Raw genomic sequence first — 22549 nt, 5'->3', positions numbered from 1 at the left:
GAACAGTTACTGGCCAGGGAATGATGTGGTTGTCCTGCCCTTGGCCCTGTGCCTCAGGGCTGACTGGGGACGTCCTCAGGGGTCCAGGAAAGCCCAGTCAGACCCAAAGAGATCGAACTGGCAGGAGCCTCCCAGGGGGTGGGGCTGTCCCAAGGTCCCCCTGCTCACAGACCCCCCGTCCCTGTGTCCGCGCACAGCCCCAGGCTCCACCACCCCATAGGTGGCAGTTGGCTCCCAGACTTGGCCCGACACGCAGTTGCCCCCAGCCACGATTCCCATATACTCCTCCGTTGCCCTGTGGCTGCACTGGTCAAGGACCACGTGGCCAGCCCCACTTTTCTCATGGGTGTGTTAAAATACAAATAACAAAATTTACCATTTTAACCACTTTTAAATGGTACAGTTTAGTGGCGTTAAGTACATTCACGTCGTTGTGCAACCGTGACCACCATCACCTCCAGAACCTTTTCATCTTCCCAAACTGAGACTCTGACCCTATTAAGCAACAGCTCCCCAGCCCCTGGCACCATCTACTTTCTGTCCCTACGAACCTGACTGCTCTAAGGACCTTACGTAATTAGAATCCTACGGTATTTGTCCTTTTGTGCCGGGCCTGTTTCACTGAGCATAATGTCCCCAAGGCTCATCCATGTTGTGGCAGGTGTCAGAATTTCCTTCCTTTTTAAGGCTGAATAACATCCCCGTATATATTTTTATCACATTTTGTTTGTCCATTTGTCTGTCAGTGGACATGAGTTACTTCTGCTTCTTAGCTGTTGTGGATAATGCTGTTATGAACATGGGTGTACAAAAATTTCTTTGAGACCCTGCTTTCAATTCTTCTGGGTAGGTACCCAGAGGTGGAATTACTGGATCGTGTGGTTCTGTTTTTATTTTTGTGAGAAGCCTCCATACTGTTTTCTGTAGTAGCTGCAGCATTTTACCTTCCCACCAACAGTGCGCAAGGGTTCCAATTTCTTCATGTCTCGTCAGTATTCACTGTTTTCTGGGATTTTTTCAATAGTAGCCATCCTTATAGGTGTGAGGTGGTATCTTAGTGTGGTTTTGGTTTGCATTTCTCTAGTAATTAGTGATGAACATCTTTTCATGTTCTTATTGGCCATTCATGTATCTTCCTTGTGCATGTCCATTCAAGTCCTTTGCCCAGTTTTGAATCAGGTTGGGTTTTTTGTTGAATTTTAGGAGTTGTCTCTATATTCTAGATATTAATCCCTTATTAAGTATACAATTTGCAGATGTCTTCTTCTATTCCGCGGATTGCCTCTTTACCTGCTGATACTGTCTTTTGGTGCACAAAAGTTTAAAATTTTCATGAAATCCAGTTTGTTTTTTCTTTTGTTGCCTGTACCTTTGGTGTCTTATCCAAGAAATCAGTGCCAAGCCCAGTGTCAGGCAGCTTTTGCCCTACACTTTTTCCTAAGAGTCTTACAATATTAGGTCTTTGATCCATTTTAAGTTAATTTTTGTATGTGGTGTTTGGTAAGGGCCTCAGTCTGGTGGGAGAGACCAGAGAAGGGACGGGCATGGTAGGGAGAGGTGGGGTGCCCGCTGGTGGCCACGAGGGCCTGAGCTGCCCCGTGAGGAGCAGGCAGGGGTCCCATGCCAGAGCCAGGTGGAGGGTGGGCTCCCCAGGCTGCATGGGGTTGGGTGCGGGGGGCCGTGTGCGGCGCTTGCGAGGACGCGGCCGACAGTGCAGTCTGTTCAGGTGCAGCCCTGCACGGAGGCAGGGGACAGGCCTGCTGGACCCCATGCCGTGTCACCTACCCGGGTTAAACTATGTTCCGAGAGATGGGTCACCACAGGGAGACCCAGCGCCTGGGGGCCTGCTTGTCTCTGGGGGCCCCAGACAACGGGAGGGACCTGCTCTCCTGGGTGACCTTTGTCCCTGTCGCTGATCTGCTGAGGGAGAATTGGCCACTTGGGGCCTGCCTGTACCTGAGACTTTAAGACACAAAATTGAGAAAAACGGAAATGTCAACATGCGGTTCCCCCAGTGTAGCCAGCATCGCCTTCAGGAGGCTGGGCACTGGGGGCCCTGGGCAGACACTGAGCTGGAGCCAGATGTCCGGGGCTGCCGGCCAAGGGCAGGGCCGGGTCATCAGCAGGGACCAGGGAGCAACCACTGGGTCCCTGTCGCACATACTTATGGTCCAGGGCAAGTCCCTGGCGGGACTCTTGTCTGTAAACCTTTCTTGTGACACAGTTCATGAGGGAAGTATAGGAAGCATGGTAAAATGCACAAATCCCCTGTAATTTCACAACATAGAGCTCATTGCTGCTTGGAAAATAACTTCGCAGACCTCTGCTCACACAGTACGTGCACGCAGGTGTGTGTTGGGGGGCACGTGCCTGTGGTTGCGTGTGCTGCCTGTGTCCTATATGCATCGTCCTACGAGACACTCGCTCGAGAGCACCCACCCCGTTCCCGGAGGGGGGTCATCTCGGGGCTTCTGTTCTAAGCGTGATCGCCATCCTTGCTGGGGCTGTGCTGAATGACCAGCTGTTTAGTCGCTGCTCTCAGCAGAGACGTCTCCTGGTACATCCCCCACCGTGGGCTGTGGGGCTGCGGCGAAGCAGGAGACACTCAGCGCCCCAAGGCTGAACCCCTCCCCCCTTGCCGACCGGGCACCTGCTGTGTGCCGGGCCCAAGTGCTGCCGCGGAGGGCGGGGCAGGACGGGGTGGAGGCCCAGGCGGCAGAATGGGGGGCGCTCACAGGTGATGGGGATGGGGGTGGGGGGAGCGCTGGCTGGGTACCAGGCTCTGTGCCGGCCACTTTACCTCTTGGGGACCAGCTCTGGGTATGCTGTGATCAGTGAGGGACAGGCTCTGAGACGGGGGTCATGGGCCCGGCCACACAGCTGGGCTGACACTCACCACCCTGAGAGCAGTGGGGTGCATCAGGGTCCCCTCGAGCGGCAGGGGGAGCCCAGGGAGAGAACGGGCTCGGGGTCAGCTCCAGGGCAGGATGGCGGGGACTGGCAGGCATGGAGGCGGCTGGGAGAGTGACGGGCAGGTAGGGGGACATGGACAAGACTCGGGGTCCTTCCCACCCAGGGCCTGCTGTGGGGAGAACGGGGGCATTAGGGGGTGGATGCTGACCATGGCAAGATGGGGGTGCTGCAGGGGGCAGGCAGCCAGGCAGGGACAGAGGCTGTGTGGATGGGGTGAGAGGGGTGCCGTCCTGGGCTCCCAGGAAGGGGCAGAGGCTGAGCTTTGGGGATGCCCTGGTGGGAAGGACCCAGCCCAGCTGCTGCAGGTGGTCGGGGGAGCCCTGGGAGGAGCATGCAGACCAGACTTCCCGGGTCAACAGGGGGCTGGCAGAGAGCTGGTGCTGAGGCCCTGCACCAGGTGTGAGCACAGCTGCTCCTTATTGACCAGCAGGGGCAGGGGACCTGAAAGGCTTGGCCTGGGACCAGGTAGCCTCTGGGCTGCCCCTGCCTTGCCCTGGACTTGCTGTTTCCCGATGGCCTTGCATTACTCTCTGACCTGTCCTGCCGCCCACACCTGGCCACCGCCCTGCCCATTTGAGAGCCCCTGCCCTGGAGAGAGGAGGAGTGACCCCACTCCCGGGAGGTGGTAAGAGTCGGTAGCACCCAGTTAGCCTGGTCTGGGACCCCATGGTAAACATGGGGGTGCAGCGCCAGCAGCTGCAGGAGAGGGTGCGGAACCACCACATGGAGTCCTAACCACCACCAGACGGAGGTCTGAGGCTCGGCGAGGGTGAGGTCGGCGGGTCCGGGTGGGCAGGGCAGAGTGGCGGGGCGCTGTGCTCTCTCCCCTCTGAAGACCCTCAGGCCTGGTTCTGGCCTAGCTGTGGGCACTCTTTCCTTGAGCGCCAGCTTCAGGCCAGCTGGCCGGCGGGAGGGGTGCAGGGTGGCGGTCAGGCATGTTTTGCTGGGGTTTGAGCTCCACTGGGGGGGCGGGGGGGGGGCTCTGATTCATCATTCCCCAGGCTGCTTCCCGCCATCCAGGGCTTCCCTGCCCACCCAGCCTGCGGTGGGAGGAGGCTCATGCTGTTCCCTTGTTGGCAGGTGAAGGCGGATGCCCAAGGCAGGGGGACCACAGGGAGAGCCCGTGACATCCTTACTGGCTGCCAGCCCTCCAGCCACACTCGGCAGCATCACCCCAGCAACCAGCAACCAGACGGCTTCCCACCGTCAGGAGGACAGGGAATGACTGCGGCGCATCTGGCCCCGCGGTGGCCCTGGGAGGTGGAGTGTCCCTGAGGGAGGGCTCAGCCGCCTCCCACAGCGCAAGAGCCATGCCAGCTGGAGAGGAAGCGCCAGGGCAAGGGCTGCAGTGGGGCATGGCCTCGCCCCCCCACCCACGCTGAGCGCTCCAGGGCACCGGCTCCCATCCACTGGGCGCACCTGCCTTGAGTCTCAGCTCCCCCACTCGGTGGCCACCGGGAGAGGCGCCCCATCCCGTGCTCCACGTCTGGGCCCGCCGCTGCCGGACCATGGGATGTCGGCAAAGCTCAGAGGAGAAAGAGGCAGCACGGCGGTCCCGGCGAATTGACCGCCACCTGCGTTCGGAGAGCCAGCGGCAGCGCCGCGAGATCAAGCTGCTCCTTCTGGGCACCAGCAACTCGGGCAAGAGCACCATCGTGAAGCAGATGAAGATCATCCACAGCGGCGGCTTCAACCTGGAGGCCTGCAAGGAGTACAAGCCGCTCATCATCTACAACGCCATCGACTCGCTGACCCGCATCATCCGTGCCCTGGCTGCGCTCAAGATCGACTTCCACAACCCCGACCGCGCCTACGACGCCGTGCAGCTGTTCGCGCTGACGGGCCCCGCCGAGAGCAAGGGTGAGATCACACCTGAGCTGCTGGGTGTCATGCGGCGGCTGTGGGCCGACCCCGGGGCGCAGGCCTGCTTCGGCCGCTCCAGCGAGTACCACCTGGAGGACAACGCGGCCTACTACCTGAACGACCTGGAGCGCATCGCCGCGCCCGACTACGTGCCCACCGTGGAGGACATCCTGCGCTCCCGGGACATGACCACGGGCATCGTGGAGAACAAGTTCACCTTCAAGGAGCTCACCTTCAAGATGGTGGACGTGGGCGGGCAGAGGTCAGAGCGCAAAAAGTGGATCCACTGCTTCGAGGGCGTCACTGCCATCATCTTCTGCGTGGAGCTTAGTGGCTACGACCTGAAGCTCTACGAGGACAACCAGACGGTGAGTGAGTGACTGGGCTCTTCTTCTGCTCGTTGCTGCCACGTGGGAGCCGGCGGGGTCCTGGCTGTGTCCAGGGCGGGAGGGGAGTGGCTGCTGTCCAAGGGGGGCCAGGGCGGCTCCAGCAAGGACCTCAGGGTAGCGCCTGCTGTCAGGACGTCTGCCTGGAGGGCAGCTCTCGGTGGCCGCCCCAGCTGGGGGGCCGCCAACTCCACTCTAACCCCACCCTGGGTTCCACCACGCAGGGATACCCTCTGTGCTATGCCACCCTCACTGGCTGCAGACAGCACTGCCCTCGTGGTGCTCACAGGCCCAGGTGGCCTCACCTAGGTACTGCGAGCAGACCGCACACCCCATGCCTGATGCTCTCGGGGTGCAGAGGGCCAGTTCTCTGCTGAGCAGGGCCTGCTCCTCGGCTCCCAGAGCATGTTGGCCACCTGGGGGTGGGGGGAGGGGAAGCTGGCACCACGAGGGGCTTCGCCGCAGGTGAGGTTGAGTGTGGCCAGGTGCACAGGGAGTGACCCTGGAGGCAAGAGAGAGTCTGGCTGCCCTACAGGACACGGCACAGGCCGGGCATCCGGTTGTTGGTCCGTGTGGCAGTTCAGTAAATGCAGCGGCTCCCACCAGCTGGGCACCGTGCTCCGTCCCAGGAACCTCGGCGCCGCAGCCCTGTCTGGGTCCTGAGAGTCCGTCAGCCACAGGGTGAAGAACCTTTTCTGAGGTTTAATCCCCAGGGGTCAGGTAGGGGTGGTAATTCCTTCAGGCCCTCTTCCCAGGCTGAGAACCACCTTGTGGGCTGGGAGCTCAGAGTCACGTGGCAGGGAGACCCCAGAGGTGGGTGCAGTGCAAGAGGTGCTGAGGGACAACCTGGACCCGGTGCTGAGCCAGTGGAGGCTTGCGGGGAGCTGCTGGCAGGTGGGAGCCAGGCCCCTGGCAAGAAGAGGGTGGGCAGTGCACTGCAGGCCCAACCGAGGCAGGAGGCCCAGGCACGGGTGCTGCAGTCTCCCAGGGCACCCAGGAGCGGTGGTGGTGGAGGCCGCCCAGACGGATAGGGATGGGTGTGGCTGGGGCCGCCCCACAGCAGAGGGTCTGTGCCAGGCAGGCACCGAGCAAAGACCTGGCATCTGCCCTTAAGAGGTCTTTGATCCTGAGGGTGGGGGGGCATGGGGGCAAACAGGGAGCCTGCAAAGGAGCTGTGAGTGGTGTTGGGCTGGGTGCCAGGGGCTCGGGGAGGTGGCAAGCTGGCAGGAACCTAGGGGAAGGGGTAATGATGTTCTTGAGGGGCATCCTTCATGCTGGGAAATGAGGGGACCAGGCGACGGGGCGATGCAAGGAAGGGACACCCGGTCTTTTTAGGCAGGTGACAGCTTTATTCGTTGGGTTCAGCAGGGAGTCCTAATTTTGGGCTGCAGCCCCAGGAACTCTGCGGGCAGCTGCAGGTAGTGGCCACTGTGCTGGGCACCTGACTGGCTTTCCGAATAGAGAAGGGTACGCAACACTCTTCAGGTTTGCACGGAGGCCCAGCCTGGTGGAGAAGGGGGAGCAGCTGTAGGAGGCCACGGAGACAGGAGGCAGAGCCGTGTGCCAGTAGCATGGGCCTGGACAGTCTGCAGCTCCCTGTGGGCCAGCCCGTCTTGCTCCCAACACTGTCCCCCAGAGTCTTGTCCCTCTTCCGCCCGCCCCCACTTGAGGGCCACGTGTGGTCTGGGCAGCGGAGGAGCGAGGTCAGGCTGCTCGATGAGGCATCACCGTGGGCAGAGGGCTTGGGGCTGACCAGGCCCTGAGGCGAAGCGGGGTGCCTGGGCAGGTCTGCAGCCACCTGGGCTCCAGCCGTCTCGCTCTCCGGGTGCCTGCCTGTTTTCGGCTGTGTCCTGAGGCTGGTGGTGGCCTGTGCTCGGAGGCCTCTGGGGGCCACATCTGTCATCTCCAGGACGGGCGTGGTGAATTCCCTCGGTGCTGGGCAGGCTCCCAGACTGTCTGCTGGCACGTCCTGCCCGCCGTGTCTGCGCCCACAGGTGTGCCAGGTCATGGGGGCAAGGAGCCTGGTCCCCGCATGGGTCCCGTGTTTCATGGAGGCATGTGGCTGCCCTTCCTGCTCAGAGCCTGTGACGGGTTGGCGGCCCAAGTGGCCCAAGTGTCCTCAAAGATGGGCCGCAGGCCAGGGCTTCTGCCTGAGGCCCTCCCAGCTGCGCCCACTGTCGCCGCGGCCCACAGCCCTTCCCCTCTCTGCTCTGGCCTCGCAGGCTTGGCTCACTCCCACGTGCTCCGAGCTCTCCAGCCTTTAGCACGTGGCCACCCTGTCCCCTGCCCCTCGTCCCTTGCCCGCTTGCCCTGTCCTCCAGGTCTTATGTCAGGCGCCACCCCGCCCAGTGCCCGCACACCCCTCCATCACTGTTGCTCATTACGGTGGCCCCGTTGTGTGCGAGCAGGTAGCCGCCTGGCTGGGCCACGTCGATGACTGGGTGGACGGGCGGCCCCCGCGGAGGTTTCTCTGTGAGGCCCGTACGTCCTCCTCCTGAAAGCAGCTAGGCTCTGGGGCCATCACAGTATTTCCTGAGGGGAGAGGCCAGCGGCCAGGCCCGCGCCCCCTGCCTGCCCACCACCTGGACTCGGCAGGCCTGGGGAGGTGGTTGTTCACCAGAAAAGGAGATTCTTGATGAGAAACTCAAGCAAGGCTGGAAATTCACTGGATTCCAAGTGGTTCTGACCTTTCATGCTCTACCAGCAGTGTCTCGATGAAGAACAAACTCTGCTGAGCAGAGACAATAGCAGCCATGAGTCCTACCGCCGCCGGCGCACGAGGTGGTCTGACTGCCACCTGGGGAGAGCCCAGCCCGCCTCTCCGTGCTTGGGGGAGGCGAGCACTGCGGAGGGGCTGGGACTGGGCTGCCACCCTGTCTTCTCCTTTCCAAGGGCCCTGGCAGAGGCCAGGCGGCCAGGAGAAACCAGAGGCTCCCGGGGCCTGGTGCCAGGCTCCGGACACAGCTCCTCGGAGCTCCTCCCCACTCAGCGCCTGCGGCGTCCTCCCACCCCACCCCCGCCACTCCCTGCACCTGGTAGAGGAGTCCCTGCCCCACCCCCACTTGCCTGCTGGTCAAGCGCGTTCCCAAGGGTGACGCGTCACGCATTCCCAAGGGTGACGTCAAGACCCCTGGGCGCAGAGGGCATGGAGGGCTGCGGCACGTGCAGGGCAGCCCCTGGGCAGGGGGCAGATTCCAGGCGTCTGTGGACCATGGCAACCAGCAGATCCCAGGAACTGTGCTCAGCCTTGGTGACGATTCCGGGCCCTCGTCCCAGGAGGATTTAATGGGTCCTTGGCCTGCCTAGGGCCCGTCCCCCCTTGCAGTCCTGCAGACACCAGGGGGCCTTCACTGTCCCCATGCGGGGCTGTCCAGGCAGCACAGGAGGCCAGAGCACAGCCCAGTCACGCGTCACCTGGTGGGTCCTGTGGGGCGGCAGCCATGCCCAGGGTCCCCATCACAGGTGGGAGGAGAGGTCACAGCCCGAACTCACGCAGCCATGGGCCCTCCCCGAGCCACACCTGCTGCCTGGGGCCAAGGCAGGCTGCCCTGCCCCACCCGCCCTTTGGGGAGCCACTTCCTTCTCCGCCTGGCTCGTGGCCTCTTCCCAGGGTAAAGAAAGATGAGGAACTCAGCCATGGCCCGCCTGGGCACCCACCCCACATGGCAGCCCCTGAAGCCCCCCCCCCTTTAGTACCTGGCAGGCGGGACCCCAGCACCCTGCTGTCAACCTGCCACCCAGCCTCAGCCCAGTGCACCTGCTGATGGACCCATGGCCTCTGCATGGTGGGGGGGGTCCTTCAGAAGGGGAGGACGAGGCAGCTGTGAGGTGTCAGTGTTCTCACGGGAGCACCCTCAGCGGCTCGCTCGCTGCCCTTTCCTGGTGAAGCTGTCAGCAGGCCTGCCGTGCGCCTGTTGTATACCTGCCGTGCGCCTGTTGTATACCTGCCGTGTGCCTGCTGGGTGTGCAGCCGCAGGCCTTAACGTGTGTGTGCAGTGTGCCCGAGGAGGGGGGCTGCTCCAGGCTGTCCTACAGGTAGTGTGCTTTGTCATTCAGCCCAAAAAGGGAGCATGTTTCAGCGATAACGATGAACGGCACTGTGTCACGAAATGGTGCTGCCTGGGTCTGCGGCAAAACTGACCGTCACCTGCTGGTGACAGAGGGGGTGGCATTTGTGCAAAGGACGTGGTTACAAGTGGGAGATGCGAGAGGTGGATGATACCCGGCTTAGATTAGGAAGGGACCTGACGTACCCTTTAGTGCCCTTAACCAGCCAGCTTTGCAGATGAGGACACTGAGGCCCAGATATCACTCATCATGGGTCCCAGGGTGGGGGCAGTGAGCAGGATTCGGGGGACTTGAGTGGCCATCAGGGTTGGCACTGGCCCAGCAGCCCCCACCCCTTCAGTGGCGGGACCACAGGGAGCTCCAGCAGAGCAGGTCCCCGCTCTGCCTCCTGCTCCCGACCCGGTGGAGGACATAGTTCCAGGAACCGTGCCGTGGGGACTTGGGACAGAGCCAGAGAAGCGTGCCATTGACGCGCCAGAGGCCACCAGCCTCCCCCACCAGGCACTGGTCTCCCCAGCAGCTCCTTCTGGTCTCGTGATGTGCCAGGGCCACATGCACCTTTGACCTCTGCAAACCACGCTGCCCCTGGGACAGCAGAGGCCTCCTGGACCAGAGCCAGGAGGCAAAGGCAGCTAGAGGGCCAGGCCCCCGGCAGGGCCACCACGGTGCCTCTCACACCGGGTGCAGCGAGCACAGGGCTCAGCTGGCCCCGAGCGCTCCTCCCGCTGGCGTCCCCCTCCAGGCTCAGCCCAGCCCTTTTTCTCTGTGGCCTGTTACCCCTCCCAAGTGTTGGAGACGTGTGGCGGCTCGAGGGGGCCAGGTGTGCGCTCACAGCCAGATCGTTGGTGGCCTGGAGCCGCTGCGGCGCTTGTGAACTGTACCCACCTCTGTGCGGGCTTCTCCGGCCCTGGCACTAGCCGGGTTCCTCGCTCCACTGCCTGGCCCTTGTCTTAGCCCTAAGGGGGCTGAGGCCATGTGGTCCTCCCCTCTGTGGGCCCTGAGCCTCGCGTGGGCGAGGGGGAGGGTGGGTGGAGAGGCAGCAGCCGCAGCTGGCCCTCCCCTGCTCCCAGGGCAGCCGAGCACGAGGCCCCTCTCTATGGCAACTTCCTCCGTTCTCCCTGCCCTGTCACACTGGGCATTCCCAAGGGCTCCTGCTTCCTGCTCCCTTTGTGCTCAGCTCGTGCCCAGAATAGGTCCTCCATCAGAGGTCAGCCAGACGGAAGGACAGAAGGACAGGCAGGCCACCTGCCACTCAGTGTGGCCGCCCTCCAGCCCCGCTCCTCACCCTGGGATCCTTGTGTGCCCGCCCCTCCATGGCGGCCACCTCCTGCCACGTCACTAGAGCGTCCCCCCACCCCAGGCACAGGCTGTCACTGGACACAGTGGAGCAGGTGGGACGTGCCCCCCCACCCCGTCCACGCTCCACCTCTCCCACACGACAGCCTTTGCCACATGCCCTGGTGGAATCTGCATAGGGGTGTCCACGTGTCCCTCAGATCTGAGGCTGCGATCCTTCCCCCATAGGCGGGTTGGGGTCAGCCTCTTGCCAGGTCGCGGACCAGCCCTGGGAGGGAGGAGGGGGGCGCCATTGGCGCTCTGTGGGCAGCGCTGGCCCCCACCTGCACAGCACACCCATCCACTGGAGGACAGTGGCTGGCCAGCACCAGCTCACAAGTGCCAATTTTTCCGTTTTTAAGAAGTTTGTGAGCTGTTTGACCTAATGTTGGTAGCTTAAAATCAGCCAGGTGAGAGTAATGACACCATGGAAGTTGGCAGCCTCTACAGCCGGCCCCCACCCCAGCCAGATGTTAACATTCACCAGCCTCCTGCAGCCGGTGACCCCCGAGCCCGGGCTGGAAGGGCCTGCCCATCAGGCTCATTCATCGGTGAATGACAGTGTTCACTGGCTGCATCCTTTTAAAGAGCTGTCAGCCTCCTCTGTGACCCCTCAGCGCCTCCCTGCTCTGGCCCTGTGACCACACCTGTCTTTTCTGTTCACGTTCGCCCTGCTTGCGAATGGTCATTTGCCAGATGGCTTCGTGCTCTCCCCGGGCAGATTCACGAGAATCAAGCCTCTGCACAGGGGAGCAGCCTGGAGCCGGCTGGTTCTGCCATGTCTCTGTCAGCATGTTGGACTCACGTGCGAATCTGCTCCAGCCGGGCCTCCCGGGTCCCCGCCTGAGGACAGGCCGCATGGGGCTTGTTCAGGAAGCAGTGAGGGACAGAGGCGACTGTGGCCCTTCCTCCCCTGAGGTCACATGGGGACCGCATTGAGCAACCCCTGGAGGCTAGAGTGGCTCCCCCAGTGCCCACATCCGCTGGCCCCATGCTGGCTGTGGCTGGCCCCGAGGCACCCCAGTGCAGCAGCTCTCTGGGTCCAGAGAACCCCAGGGGGCCTCCTGCCCTAGAGACCGCCTTGCAGGGGAGAAGGGAGCAGGGCCTGGACAGATTGGGGTGAAGGTGGGGATGGTAATCTGGGCTCGACCTTGCGCGTCCAGCCTGCATCGTGGGGCCTGTGGGGGCGGCCCACAGAGGCAGGACCGAGGGGTTTGGGGGGGCCATGGAGAGCTGGGCCAGCTGGGCGAGGTCCCGGGTGCCAAGCCCCACTCCCAGCACCGCCTGGGGTAGACGTTGCTGCCAGGGCTCCTCGGGGCCTCTGCAGCTCCCATGTCTGCGCACATGCTCTCTGCCAGGTGATCTGCTCTTCTCAATGTCCCTGCACCCCGCGGAACATCTGTATCCTGCACTTACCAGGAGCTTCAGGGCAGAGGGACCTCCCCAGCCCGCATCCCACTCAGCGCCCAGGCCGGCGGGTTAGTTAATTTCCTGAGCGCATTAGCCCCACTCCTTACGCACACGTCAGAACCCAGAGGGGTTTTTAAGACGCAGATGATTATTGTTTTAAGGGATTTCTATAATCTGAGAACTAAAACACAACTTCTCCACTGAGCAAGAAGAGGCTCCAGGGAGCTGGCTGAGACCACGGGGACCCTCGGTAACCAGCACAGACAACTGGCCTGAACAACATCGAGAAAGGCTTCTGTGCTAACGGAACTCGGGGACTGCCCCCGCCCCCCCGCAGGCCCTTCTGGCTCTGACAGTCTCGTGTTTTGGTAGATCTGAATACAGTCCGCCAGGGGAAGGGAGCATGGTCATCTGAGGGGGGCCCCCGGATAGAGCAGAAGGTGGCCCTGTTCCCTGCACGTGGCTCCCCACTGGACACATGTCCTCAGATCCAGAGACCCAACTCAGGCTGGCCCGGGAACCTGGGCCACAGCTCACCCTGACCCTGTCTTCATCACCCCTAGTTGGTGTCTCCTCAGCTCATGTGTTTGCTCTAATTTCATGAATAAAACCACAGTCACCCAGAGGCCCTGGGCCTCATGTCCTGAGGTTTCTGCTGAGGCCAGCCCCAGGCCACAGCCTCACACACCTTTTCAGGCCTTCGGTGACCCTGGGAAGGCTGACGGCATCCTGGCTGAGGAGGCCCAGAGCCTCCAAGCCACATGGCACAGCTCCGTGTTCCCCAGAAGCCATAGCCTCTGGGCCTGTGTCTCAGGCTCCAGGAAACCAGCTCTGTAGCCAACTACCAGCCGCTGGGGAAAGAACAGTCTGGAACAGCTGACTGGGGCAACCTGTAGTTCTTGGGCGGCTTCCCACCCCGGTCCTTTGTTTACTGCCTGCCGGCTCCAGGGACGCCCCCTCGGCTCCTCTTTCAGCCTCATCTGCCCAAAGACAGGACCTCAGGAGGTGAGAGGGGGCCAGCCACAGGCAGCCCCAGTCCTGTGCGTCCTCAGCTGGACAAGCTGGTCCAGTTGTGGCTCCCTTGTCTGCAAAGCCAGACGACAGATCCATGGCTCAAGGACAGGATGCAGTTCTGACATCTGCCAGGTGCCTGTGCTTGGTGCCTGCAGGGCCTGGGACTCTGGGGCTGGCGCTCCGATGGAGGGGGATGCCCAGCAGTGGAGCTTAGACCCTGGTCAGCCCGTGGCCTCCCCTGTGGCCTGGGCCACCCTGCCTGGTTTGGTGGCTGGGAAGGCTGTGGGAATCACACAGGCCTGCGGGGAACACAGTGCCCTCCTGCCATTTCCTGTTCTTCTCACAAGAGACAACCACCCAGCCCCCCACTCCCCATTCCTGCTCAGGCTTCCCAGGGCCAGGCTGCAAGTGCCTCTCAGTACCAAGGGGTTTTGGGGGGCCATGGAGAGCTGGGCCACCTGGGCGAGGTCCCGGTGCCAAGTCCCACCCCCAGCACAGCCTGGGGCATCAGGATGTGGCATCACCAAGGCCAGAGACCACACTGAACCAGGACAGAGGCGCTGGGCAGAACTGTCACCACGCTCTCCTCTGATTCCCAGACCTAGCAGGCTGGCCTTTTGTAGCACAGCTGACCAGGGGACCTGGCATTGGGCACCACCAGCCCTAACACAGCACATGTTCCTCCCGGGGCATCCCAGCCCCTGCTGCAGTGGTGTGGGGCCCAGGGAGGGCAGGAGGTCTCTTCTGGACAGCAAGGAGCCCATGGGGGTGGGAAACCTACTGTCCCCAATGGTTGTGGAGGACATGGATGGAGACACTGCGTGTGACTCCAGCCTGGATTCAGTGAGACCACAGCCATGAGCTGCTGACCAGCCGGCCTCTGGCACGCCCTTCCCCCGAACCTTGTTCCTGCTCCTGCCCAGTGCTCTGTCCCCAGGCACAGCTGCTGTGACCCCGTGGCCCGGTATCTCCTGCCGTACTGCCAGTCTGGGGGAATGGGCTGGCCCAGCCCGTGGCCCGGTATCTCCTGCCGTACTGCCAGTCTGGGGGGATGGGCTGGCCCAGCCCTGGGAGTGATACGGGTGGTCACAGCTGGGGGGGGGGGGGAGGTTTCGAGGACCCACTCAAGAGGCAGTGACGCGAAGACAAGGGCTTGGGAACCAGAAGCAGGGCCCCACCCAGCTTCTTCATCCCCCCACTTCACCTGCAAAGGGGGCTGAGAGGCTTGGACTGTGCTGGCCGGGGCGAGCACCGGGAGAACGCTGTCAGCCACCGAGTACCTAGCAGGGTGTGGGGTATGTCAGCCACACTGACAGCATCTGGGGCAGGATAAAGCGCCAGGTGCCCCCACAGGTAGGAGCAGTGTTCCCAGGGTCCTGCGGAATTCCCTAAACCGCGTCCCGATTGTACGGCTGCACCAGCACGTGTAGACATCCTTCCTGAGAGAGGCTCTGTCACTTTGATCAGTTTCTCAATGGAGCTGAGACCCCGGAAGACTGCCCTTGCCCAGCCCCGACCCCCTGCTGATGGAGCAGCCAGGGTTATAACGGGCAGCAGTGGCCCAAATATTACTTCCTAAGGATGAGCATTTCTGAAATCTATCTTGATTGGCCACAAGCAAAGGTTCCCCACTGAGATGTCTACCCACCCCCCCGCCCTGTCCCCAGCTTCTCGTGTCCCTGCAGGAACTGGCCACCTGCTGCCCATGGCTCTCCAGCCTTTCCTCCAGGAGGGGTGGCCCAGGGCTGTGCCCAGGGGTGCAGAAGCTCCATCTTGCTGAACAGTGTTAGGCAAGGGTGTTGGGGCCCAGGGGGTCCTCAGTCTGGTCCCAGGAGGGCTGTTTGCACTGCCGTTGCCTCCCATGGTGGCAGTGATGGTCTGCAAGCCAGGCCAGGCCTGCGCTCACTTGCATCATGCTGTTTGCTAATTTCCCCGTCAGTGACTGACAGCAGGGGGGCTTGGATCAAGCCAGCAAGATTTAACACAAAAACAAATAGAAAACAGTTCTCATTTCAGCTGAAGCTGAAAAGGACTGGAAGGACTGGGGCTTTAGAAGACGCATCCTCCCTGGGAGCGGGAGCGGTTGGAGGTGGGGGGAGGTGGGCGGATGAGGTGAGAGCAGGTGGGACCCAGAGCCCGGACCTCATCCTAGGCTGCCAGCCTTCCTCCCTGGGCCTGGGCATGACATGGGGAGCTGGGAGCAGGACACAGGAGCTCCAGCCCTTGCAGAGCAAGTGCTCCAAGTGTGGCCTTGGGAATCTGGGAGTCAATTCTAACTCAGTCCCCCCCCCCATCCAAAGTTACGAGAGATGCCCACTGCCCTCGTCCCACCTGCCCGGGGCTCTACGGGACGCCTGTGGGATCAGGAATGGTCCTTTCTGGCTCTGAGATCCTGTCGGTCATTGATTCTGAGGCTCAGTGAGAACAGAGAGCAGAAGAATGATGTGTGTTTGGGGTGCAGGGGCTGGCTGGCCACACAGACTCCCAGGGGACAGCTCGGTCAGGCAGGCAAAGTCCCCAGCCAGGGCATGAGCGTGTTTTGGTGCTGGGGTGGGGCAGTGACCTGCCTGTGTGGCCCCAGGGTCATCATGTGTCCACCTGTGGTCCATCTGGGCTGTCTGGCTCCTGAGAACTCGCAGCACGCCGAGGACAGCATGGCTGTGTCAGTGGGAGGGGGGCGCTCGGTGGAGCACACTCGTCCCGAGGCACCCCGGTCCCAGCCCCGTGCCGGGCACCGTGGGGAAACGGTGGGGCCCAGGGCGCGGTCCTTCCTCTGCGGAGGCAGATGTCCGGGTGGGAGGACGAGGGCAGGGGAAAGAGGCTGGGCCTCAGGTGCTGTCACGGACCCTGCACACAAACCTCTAAGCGCCCCAGGCGGGCTGCCACACTTGCTACTACTCTGGGTCACCCTAGCCCCCTCTGAGCCGTATACTTTGGGAGACTGGGGACCAACAAACAGGCTGCCTGGAGAAGGTGGGTGCTGAGCATGGGGCGGGGACAGGTGGCGTCAGGCGAGGTGGCCCGAGGCTGAGCTTCCGCTGTTTCTGGCAGGTTCAGGATGGGTTTCAGGCCATTAGGGCCTGAGCACAGCTTCCCCGCAGCCTTTATCTTGTTTAAACAGCCCTACTGTTTGAAGTGGCAGGCCTGGCCGGTGCTCTTACTACGAGCGTCACAGCTGTCACTCTCGATGGGGGGCAGCGGACAGACAAACGGTGCCTCTGACCTCTGGACCCGTCAGAACACACTCGCACCCCAGTGACGCCCCATCTGTCACTGGCCCAAGGCCTGCAGGGCTGAGCCTCCTCCTGCCCCCACCTGGGCTGCGGCAAGCCGGCCCCTGGGAGGTGAGAGGCGGTGGTCCTTTGCTGAGCCCCCTTCTCGTGCCTGGGGAGGGGGGCCAAGGGCTGTGAGCACCAGGACTGTGGGGCGCGAGGTTCACCGCCCCAAGCACTAATTCCTCTGTGCTGCTCGCTAATCCCCACACTCTGGCCGCGACTTCCGCGGCCCCTCGGGCTGCTCGTCTGCAGGTGGCGCGGAGGCCAGGGGTCAGGGCAGCAGGAGCTGGGGCACCGACGGGGACACACAGTGGAGTCGGTTCTGGGGTCGCCGCACAAACCCCGGAGTTTGGGGGAGGAAGATGAACCCTGAGCCTTCATCCCCGGCGGGTCAGGGGGTTCCTGATGGTTTTAAAGCCAGAAGGGCACCTGCCTGTAAACCCTTTTTACCCTCGTTTTGCTCCACGATGGCGCTGAGGCAAGAAGGGACACAGGCCACTGCCGGCGAAGGGCCAGGACGGCACGGAGCCTGCTGCGGGGAGCGGGGGAGGCCCGGCGCTGCCAAGTGTCAGGGTCCTGGTTGGGAGGAGGGGAGGCTGGGGGCGCAGGCGGGCCCCTCCCCAGTGGCCGGGTCCGACCACCTGGACAGGCAGGACACGCGGCGCCCGGCGTCCTCTCACTGTAACCCCTGCACACGGCCGCCTTACCGACCACCTACATCCCGCACCATCCAGCCCTGCCTGCCGTGGCCCCGCGGCCACCAGACCACTCACCCTGCTGGGCGCTGGAGAGGGCAGCCCCCGCAGACCGGGTGGCGGTGCTCAAAGCCACAGCAAATCAACAGAAGGGTTCCAGCTGGCGACTGGCTACTTCAGGGAGGCTCAGGGATGCCCTTGAGAGCCCACCCGTCCGCCGGGACCCAGGGGAGTACAGCCTGGTGAAGGCCCCACGCGGGAATGAGTTGGGGCCAGGCAGAAGGTGCCGGGTCACCCCGCTGGGATGGGAGCTGCTGGAGGGCTATGCACAGGGCAGCGAAGTGACCCCAGGTTGCAGAGACACGGAGCAGAGGCAGGGAGAGGTGGGAAGGAGATTCCATGTGTGGCTGGAGGTGCCGTCAACTGGACAGTTGCAGGTAGAGCCCATGGCCCGACTCCGGGACCCTGGCCTCTGTCGGGGGGTTGTGTCCACTCGTGGGTACTGCCTCCCCTGGCAGAGGCAGCCAGACAGTGCCCTCCCTCCATGCCACCTGCCCCAGCTTGCTGGCTTGGCACTGGGTGGTCAGTGCACGTGTGTCCGCTCCTAGGGCCTCAGTTCTCTTAAGCCAGGATTGCCCCTTGCTTCTCTCTGTGTTTCCGAGGGTGACTGCTTGACGTCCAGGGAAAGGTGCCGGGCGAGGCCGGGCTTGGATCTTGGACGCCGGTGTCGGCGGTAGGGATGCTGGGCCTCCAGCTTCCTGTCACTGCCTGTCGACCACGTTTCTACCGTGACTCACTTCCCGACAGCCCAGAATAACTGCCGTCTCCTGGTCGGCAGGACCTGAGACTCTTGGGTGAGGTCAAGTCCAAGGCCAGCCGAGGCAGCCATGGGGGCTTGGGGTGGGGCTGCCTCAGGGCTCCTCGCTCAGGCCCCCACTCCTTTCAGCCTGACCCGCTCACATCACCCAGGGAGCCCTAAAGCTGAAGTGAGCCAGGGAGAAAGGGGGTCAGACAGAAGATGGGGGGTGGGGCTGGTTGAGTGGGCGTCTGGTGCCAGGGGTCAGAGTAGGGGATCAGGGCCTCCACTGGGAGGCCTCTGAGGTCCCAGGGACACGAGAGGGTGGGGTAGGAACATGCTGAGGGACTGGAAGGGGGACGGGGTGCCGAGAAGCGCCGTGGCTGTGCCTGGTGGAGGGGAAGGCGGCGGCGGGAGGGGCACGGGGAGTGAGCTGCCTGTGCAGCAGGGCCGTGCCAGTCGATCTTGGCCTGGGTGTCCCGAGGGCCCCACTGACCCTGGGCAGCTGAGGGGGAACGCTGCCCACCCCAGAGAGAGCGGGGGTGGGCGGCAGCACCCCCAGCTCGCCCTGTTGCCCCCGCACAGGCTGCGGCACCACCCACTCTGTGCCGCCCGTGCAGATGAGCCCCGGGGACAGTCAGGGGCTCATCGATCCATTAGCCTCATTAATCCAGTTCTCCATTCTGGCGCGGCCAGCACTTAGGCTTGTGGGAGGAAGAAGTGAGGAGCGCTAACCAGGTTGGTCTGGACTTGACCCCGGTCATCCAGCTCTGTCCCCAGGCACCTCCCCGTTGCCTGAGGCCAGGAGCCGGATGGGGATGGCAAGGACCAAGGGGTGGCTGTGGCCATCGGAAGCTCTCCTTGGGGCAGAGGGGCCTGGGCAGGCCAGGCTGGCCCTCACAGCCCCCATTTCCACATCCATAAACGGGGATGTGGGGAGAAGCCCTCACAGCCACTGTTCTGAGAGGAGCAGAGAGCTGGACCTCTGCACATCACAGCAGCCTCCGCGCAGAGGAGGAGCAAGGCCCAGAGCCTCCAGGGGCAGCTGTCGAGGGTGAGGCACCATCCTTCGGTAACAATCCCACCCCCGCCCCTCCCACTGGGAGTGCCACCCACCCAGGGCACTGCAGGCAGGAGCCGGTACCAGAAGGACCTCCCCTCTTCCCTGCCCACTGCCCTGCCCGCCAGGGAGAGTGAGATACCCTCAACACCCGGAGGCCCTCCCCCACTCCCAAGAAGTAGACAGTGATGGACAGTGTGGTCTGGCCAGCCAGCCAGGGCTGGGCCTGTGTGGCCCTGTGGAGAGGGACACCTGGCCCAGCTCAAAGATGGAGCGTCTCCTGCCTTCGGTCTGTGTTGCTGTGCTGCTGTACGAGGCCCGAGGGTGGAGGCTTCCTCCCCAGTTGCCATGGAAACTGCATGCTGAGTGTCTGAGTATAAGCTCAACCAAGGGAGGGGAGCAGCTGCTGTCACAGACTCTCAGTGTTAGGAAGGGCCCAAGGGGCTGCCCCACTCCTGGCTGGCCAGCACAGAGGGCAGCTCTAAGCCTTCTCGCCTGCATCTCCCTGTGGGCGCTGGACCACCACCACATCTGCTCTCTTGTCTGCACAGGGCTGTAGTGACTCCATCCAGGCCTGGGTGAGTCAAGCACACAGGCCCTGCCCTCCCGCAAACACTTCCAATGAGGGACGCGATACTGGGGGTGCGGGTGTGTGTGTGTGGAGAAACACAGATTCTGGTGACAGTGGGGAGCCAGGGCTGCCTGGGGAGGCCCGAGCGTCCCATTCCCATCCCTGCGGGCGTGAGTGGAGGTCTGAGTCATCTCCTGCACCGGCTCTGCACTGGGCTTCTGCCAGGACAGCGCGGCCATGCTGCCTCGCTGCCCGAGGCCTCCAGGCCAGTCTGGGGCTGTTGCTCTGCTTCTTGCCACCCCACCCTGTTCCCAGGGAGCCCTCCTGCCTGCACCCCGCAGCCTAAGGGCAGACGCAAGCCAGGGCCTTGCTCCCCTGAGCCACCCCCACGACCCGAGACAAGCTGGAGCCCCAAAAGGGAAATAGGCTCCGGAAGGATAAGGACCCTCGGTGGACGAGTGGGGGAGCTCAGGGCTTCGAGCCACTGGGCAGCCTGAGGGCTGGGCCCGGCCTCTTCCCCGCGGAGCCCAAGGCACCCCCAGGCCACACTAGACTTCTCTGCAGCTTTGCATGAAGATAAAGACAACCCTCTCTCACCCACAACGACCAGCCCCCCACTTCTTTGGTGACAAAGAATAAGCTATTTCCCTGAGCAACCAGTGCCGTCCTCGGAGGGGTTTTACTCTGGAGGTGCAATCCTGTCTTCACGCCTTTCCACAGTTGCAGGTGCATCTAACACAGGCCCCACCCCCCCCACCCCTGTGCACCTGCCCGGACCTCGGGACCTGGCTGTGACGGTAGGGCCCACTCGCCCTCTCCCCGCTGGAGAAGGCTGGGGATGTCCAAGCCCGGCTCCCCCGGCAGGGCTCAGGGTGGGCCAGGGAGGTCTCGGAGGCTCCTCCCACCCACCAGGCCCAGAGCACAGGGCTCCGGGCCTCACCTGCCTCCCGGGCAGTGGAGGTGGGGAGGGCAGTCAGCACCGCACAGAGGACGACCCCAGACTTCCCTCTGGGACGTGCCGCTCGCTGGGTCAGCCGCGCCTCCGCACCCCTCGAGCCACACCACCACAGAGGGAGCAGAGGCTTGGCTGTTACCTTGTGAAGGTGCCAGCTCGATACCCAGCCCCGGCTGGACCCTCCCCCTTGGCCCATGCAGCCAGGGTGCTGCCAGGAGGCCTCGCTGCCCGGTCCCGCCCTCGGCGCCCGTGGAGCCTGGCACCGTTGCCCGGGTGGGGCCTGGAGGCTGAGCCTCAGGGCTGGCACCATCGTGGTGAATGGAGCTCATTCATGTCCTCAGCCCGGCCTCCCAGCTCTGCTTCCAGCGTTTAAAGGTAAATTCGCAGTTCTCAAGAACAAACACTCCAGGCGCTCCTACAACAGGTGGACCTGGGCTTCCCAGGCCGAAACGGAACTGAGAACTCGTGTTAGGGACGAGCAACCTGAGTCCCAGGGCGGGACAGAGCCTCCCTGGGCTCTGAGCCCCAAGCAGCGGAGCCAGCGCCAAGGCCCAGCCCCGCTGCATCCTCTTCCCCCGCCGGCTGCCCGCTGCGGCCCCAGGCCTTGGCCGTGGCTGGCTTCCCGTTGCCTCGTCCTAGCCTCACAGGGCCCCTGCTCCAGGCCACCTCCCCTTTCATCTCTGAGTCATGCCGTGACGGCCGCTCTGATCACGGGTGCCCGGTGTGGAGACTCAACTTTCCAGAAGCGTCACGTTTTAGCCCCCAGCCTCGTGAGCAGGATCCCTAACAGACCGTGCTGTACGGGTGAGGAAACTGAGGCTCAGACAAACAGGAGCTGGCGGCTGGCAGAGCAGGGGTTCTGGCCCTCGTTGGCCACTCCACAAGCTCACCTCTCCTCCGTCCTCCTCACACCCAGCAGGGCGCCTGGAGCGCCTCTGCCCACGGAGGCTGAGGAGGGGCGGGGGATGCGGGCCTAGCGGTGAAGGTTGTTGGCGTGCCGGCGGGCTGGGGTTTCCGGGTCTCCCGGGCCCTGGGGTTTGGGCCGGTTCTGGGAAGGGCTGAAACCTTGACATCACCAGCACTTTATGAGGTCTGGGACTGGAGCCTCTGCTGTGCCCAGGGCGAGCCGAGCAGTCAGCGTTCGGGTGGCTCCCTTGCCTGTGGGGGATCCCGTGCTCCCCTTTTGTAGAGCGCAGGGCTGGACTTGGGCGTCCACATTTGGGGCCAGTGCCCGCCAGCCAGCCCGCGAGGAAGCCAAAGGCAGCCCTCTTGGCCTATTAAATCAAGGAAATGGGTGCTCGCCTGGCAATCGGTGCTGTCCTGTGCCCCTGCAGCAGTGAGCGAGGGGCTGAGTGGGTGTCACAGGTTCTGGGCAGCCGTTGGGTCTCCAGGCTGAGCAGTTATGGAGCCCCCAGAGCAGAGGCAGAGGGTCTCCAGGCTGAGCAGTTATGGAGCCCCCAGAGCAGAGGAACCAGGCAGAGCTGGGAGCCAGCAGCCTGGAGGGAGGTGCTGGTGGCCCTGGGGCTCAGGATGGCAGCTGAGCCGGGTCTGCAGAGTCCAGCCCCCTCCCTCTCCATCCCACCTCCCACAGAGGCTCTGTGCCGGTGGGGAGGGGGGCAGGTCTTGGACAAGAGGAGATGAGGTCACCCCAGTGCCAGGGCGCCGGCAGTGAGTGGCATGCAGACTGTCTGCTGGGAAGGCAGCCACAGGCCGAGGCCCAGCAAACCTGGTTCCTCTCAAACCAACACTGTGTTGCTCCTGCAGCAGTCCTGGTGCTGGGTGCCGTGATCATCCCCATTTTACAGATGAGGACACTGAGGCCGGGAGAGGAGAAAGGACTTGTCCAAGGTTCAGCGAGCCCTGGTGGTGAGAGCGAACCCCAGGCCGCAAATCTGTACCCATAACAGGGACACCTGCCCTTTCGTGACTCAGGGGAGCCTTCATGGGGGACCAGGGCCGAGGCGCCCCTTCGCGCCCCAGCCCCGGCCTCCTCAGGATGTTCCAGGAGCCGGTCTGGTCCAGGCCACCACGGGTGCTGTCACGTGGCGGTTGTGCTCAGGGTAAAGGCCTCCGCCACTGAGCTCGACACTTAGCAAAGATTCCAGTCTCCGAGCAGCAAGCTGGAAGCCCCTCAGAGGGGGGTCACCA

The 22549-nt window shown here is 63.2% G+C and overlaps 2 protein-coding genes across 3 annotated transcripts in view; one reads left to right on the top strand and one right to left on the bottom strand.

The window, feature by feature from the left end:
• RSPH14 (radial spoke head 14 homolog) overlaps positions 1-22549 on the bottom strand; it is a gene marked incomplete at both ends in the record, with an annotated part of 60893 nt that overhangs the window by 23373 nt on the left and 14971 nt on the right. The window lies entirely within an intron of this gene.
• Positions 1-22549, top strand: part of GNAZ (G protein subunit alpha z) — a 42186-nt gene that overhangs the window by 14523 nt on the left and 5114 nt on the right. For both annotated transcript variants that reach the window (XR_014326680.1, XM_082852633.1), the window contains exon 2: positions 4054-5204. Coding sequence is in view for 1 of the 2 variants with exons in the window: in XM_082852633.1 (XP_082708759.1) it covers positions 4482-5204 (723 nt within the window). In the remaining variant the exon portion in view is untranslated. The remainder of the gene's footprint in view (positions 1-4053; positions 5205-22549) is intronic.

Source organism: Leucopleurus acutus (assembly GCF_964270905.1).
Source record: "Leucopleurus acutus genome assembly, chromosome: 13".
Classification (NCBI taxonomy): Eukaryota; Metazoa; Chordata; class Mammalia; order Artiodactyla; family Delphinidae; genus Leucopleurus; species Leucopleurus acutus.
Note: the sequence above shows the minus strand (reverse complement) of the source record. Positions and strands in the feature narration are given on the sequence as shown.